Genomic DNA, 3,981 nt, shown 5'->3' on the forward strand with positions numbered 1-3,981 from the left:
CTACATATTTTCTAGGTCAATTTCTCCACTTGTAACTATGTAATATTGTAATCATGAATGTATCTATTTTTATGTTCATACAGCATGTTGAATGTTAATATATCATCAATCATGTTTTGTTAATAGGAATGATATATAGCCAACCGATGATTTTAATATCTAAAATTAATTGTTATTGTTATTTCCTGACATTTGAGATATATGTTATCAACATCAATTTTGTGTACGTATATATGTAAAAATCAAGATTTCTGATTAACTACAATGGCTATTTAATTTGTATTGTTATAAATGTATTTTTAATTTAATGTCATAAATGTGTAATAATTATTACAAGGATTGTTATTTAATTTATATTAGAGAAAAAACTCTTATTATCAATAGGGGATAAATAGGGGAACATTTTGATGACCTTTTGAATAACTTTAAAGGTTAATCTTTTTACTACCAAAACTTAATTATTTTCGGGATATGAATTAAAAGAAGTTAGATTATAAGTTTGAAACAAATTTTTGTATTATTAATAAATATTCAAAATGTTCACAATGTTGATTTAAATATGCCCGTAGTCTTGCTAGAACTTTTTCTAATTCTTAAATCATCATTTCGCGAAAAAATATTTTTTATATTTTCTGTTTTGTTTTTCGAATTAATAGGATGTTAAAAATGAAAAATAAAAGAGCTAATTCTCAACGTTCTACTTCGGAAAACATAATAGAAAAAGTAAAAAAATAACGATTCAAAAGTTAGAAAAAGTCCAAGCAAACTCCTTTCACGAAGACTACATGTATAGATCAAAATAATGAATTTATTTTGAATATTTATTATAATAATAAAAGTTTGTTTCAAACTTATAATCTAATTTCTTTTAATTTATAATCCTAAAAATAGTTGAGTTTTCGAAGGAATACTCTAATGCAAAGATATTCAGCTGATTGAGTATTATCGATAAAAAGATTAAAATGTACCTTTCCCATTAAAAAAAAAATCTTTTTTATTGTGAAAAAACTAAGCTTTAAGGTTCAAGATCATGAACGTATGTCCCCTTACTTCTACAATTTTGATAATAGGTCACCCTTATCTCTATTTTCGAAAGAAACTTGGTGAACTCCTTATCAGACTCACCTTAAGCACACACACACACACGCGCACGCATGCACGCAGAGAGAGAGAGAGAGAGAGAGAGAGAGAGAGAGAGAGAGAGAAAGAGAGAGAGGGGACGGGGGAGGGAGATAAGTTGCACAGAATGTAAAACATATTTCATTAAACAGCAAAGGAATATAATTAAAACGACAGAATTGTATAAATAATCTTACGCTGCAAAAAGTAGTCATTGTTAATGGAAAAATATTTCCTGCAGTAATATAAAAAGGATATTTAGCTCGCATCATTAACAAAATAAGACTTCTTGCCTTACTTGATTCTAATTCGTACCACTCCAGATCGCACATTGCACGATATACTGCATTACACTTAACAAATGTATATAAAAAAATATATTAATATCCATGATATTTCAATGAGAATTATTTCAAAAAGTATTAGTATAATAGTATAGTAATATAATAATAGCATAATATTAATATAACGATATAATATCAGAATAATAATATAATAACCTTATTTATATACAATATTATTTATATATAATATTATTGTAACTTACTTGTTCTGCTACAAGCTCTCCTGCCCCACAATATAGAAAAGTATTCATCAAAACGATAATAAGAAGTAATAATGAAAAGTATCCTTGTGCGATATCAGCCTTATTTATATTTTTCTCAGTTAATATCTGAAATATTACACAGAAACAAAGAAAGCGTACTATGCCTGCTACAAAATATTTTCTCACATTTGTGTTTTATCGAATCTTACAATAGTAAATGAAAACCCACTTAGGCAAAGTACAATAATAAAATGAAATACCAATACTATCATCATTAAAGAGTATGTATTTTCGATATTGTCGGCAAATCTACAAGAAAACAAATATTTAAAAAAATATTAAATAATTATTGTATTAAATCAATAAAACACTACATACATATATGTGTGTATACATATATAATTCAAAAATATATATGGTATGGTCAAAATTTGTAAGTGGACAATGTCGACATTGCCCGAATTGACTGCTATACAATGTCAGCATTGTCCTCATTTGTGGACTTTGCCCATAACATAATATATTTAAACATGAATCTAATAATATATCTAAACATAAAATAAATACATTATTGTTCATTCGTTTAACATATTCCTAAATTTTTCTAATAATAATGCATAAAAATTAATGTAATTATTACATTATATATGCTAATAAGAATATTTTTGATGAACAAGTTTTACAGCTGATTTGTCTGAGAATAAAACGTAATAAAGTTTTCAATGAATATGATCACTGAGTTAAGAAAGAAAGAAAAAATTTATCTGATTCCACACATATTAAAGCTAATCCATATTTTAATTTTCTATAATAAATATAAATGTAGATAAAAAATTTTAATATTTAAAGTTTAAGATAAATTTGAAAAAAATTTTTCAATAATATTTCTAAATTAATTCTAATTAATGTTAAACATTCTATTGTCATAATAAAAATTCATACCTGATAAGGCGTAAATGGGTTTCTATAATGTTGTTTAAAACTTCATTAAAATTTTTACATGAAATCAAATCAATTAATCGGCATCTAAAGTTTTCCAACTGGCCACAAATATGAAGAACCATTACAACTAGAAAGGTATCTACAGACATATAAATTGTAGCTGCCAACAACATCGTTACAGTCTGAATAAAAAATATTAACTCAAATTGCGGACTTTTATCTGTACTGCAGAAATGATAAGTCTTCAACGGTAACGGTTTGCGCACATCTGTGAGATTCGCTACGTACACTACTGAAATGTTAAACCAAGGTAGAATAATCGATGTGAAAAACGCTATTACTACACAAACATGTCCAATTATCGTAATTAATCGTGCTGTTTGTGCTCGTTTTATCATCACATTTCTTTCTCTATTTTGCTTGAATGCTATCCAATCATCCGCCATCATGTTTACAATTGACAAGACAGCTTAAAAATATAAATAAGTTTAAGTAAGACATAAACATTACTAAAGACGTTAAAATAGTGAATTATTCGGATATATGTTGCTATTTTCCAGAAAAAATTTATCATGCATGAATATATACTAAAAACCTTTTATAATTTACAACTTCTATCTGAAATATTTTTCTATAAAATTTATATTTTCCAAGTTATTTAGAATCTTTTTTCCCTCAGTATATGAAATATGTATCCATATATGTTCACTATACATCCTTTTATTATTAATGTAATAAATTATTATTAGTATAATAAAAATATTATTATTAAAAATATTATTATTAATATTTTATTACACTAAACAGTAATTTTACAAAAGAAAGAGGAATGTATGAATATAAAAATTCGGAATTCACATCCTCCTGTAACGCTGATGTTTGACGGATTAACTTTACTTTGCGAATGGATCTTATGAATTTCACGCAGAATCAGAATAGTTCGCTTTCCTATGAAGATTGTTTCTTTTTTATATCGGATACTAACTTTATCATAAGGAGAGATCTTAGTGATCAAATTTATTATCAGGCTGAATTTTTTTTAACTTAATAAATATTAAGATAATTATAAATATCAGTAATTTTATTTTCGCCTATGCAATCAATATTAATAAAAGGCAACTACGAACTATTACTTTTAGTACTTTGCATACTTGAACGTGCAAAGGAGAAGTTAAATAAGTGTCGATTTTAGCCCCCAAAGTATATCTGAATAGATTTTGGAAAATATCATATTGTTTGAATCCTCAGAAAACAAGAAATAACAATTATTTGCTCGAAAAGTGATGGGAACATGCTTGAATATAGAATTGCTTATATAGTAAAAAAATATAGTAAAATATAGTAAAATATAGAAATATAGTAAAATGACATTC

General features: G+C 25.7%; 2 protein-coding genes across 2 annotated transcripts in view; both read right to left on the bottom strand.

Moving 5' to 3' along the window:
* Positions 1–105: 105 nt before the first annotated feature.
* On the bottom strand, positions 106–1,714 carry LOC108695018 (odorant receptor 43a-like). The gene is made up of 3 exons (XM_018204735.1): positions 1,667–1,714; positions 1,317–1,472; positions 106–159 (listed from the first exon to the last, which is right to left on the bottom strand). Exons 1-3 carry the CDS (start codon positions 1,712–1,714, stop codon positions 106–108), a joined length of 258 nt encoding a protein of 85 aa, XP_018060224.1.
* Positions 1,715–2,589: 875 nt separating this feature from the next.
* Positions 2,590–3,981, bottom strand: part of LOC108695017 — a 2,040-nt gene continuing 648 nt past the window's right edge. The window contains exon 3 of the mRNA XM_018204734.1: positions 2,590–3,077. Within this exon, the coding sequence (XP_018060223.1) occupies positions 2,590–3,077 (488 nt within the window). The remainder of the gene's footprint in view (positions 3,078–3,981) is intronic.

Source organism: Atta colombica, unplaced genomic scaffold, assembly GCF_001594045.1.
Source record: "Atta colombica isolate Treedump-2 unplaced genomic scaffold, Acol1.0 scaffold126, whole genome shotgun sequence".
In the NCBI taxonomy this organism is placed as follows: Eukaryota; Metazoa; Arthropoda; class Insecta; order Hymenoptera; family Formicidae; genus Atta; species Atta colombica.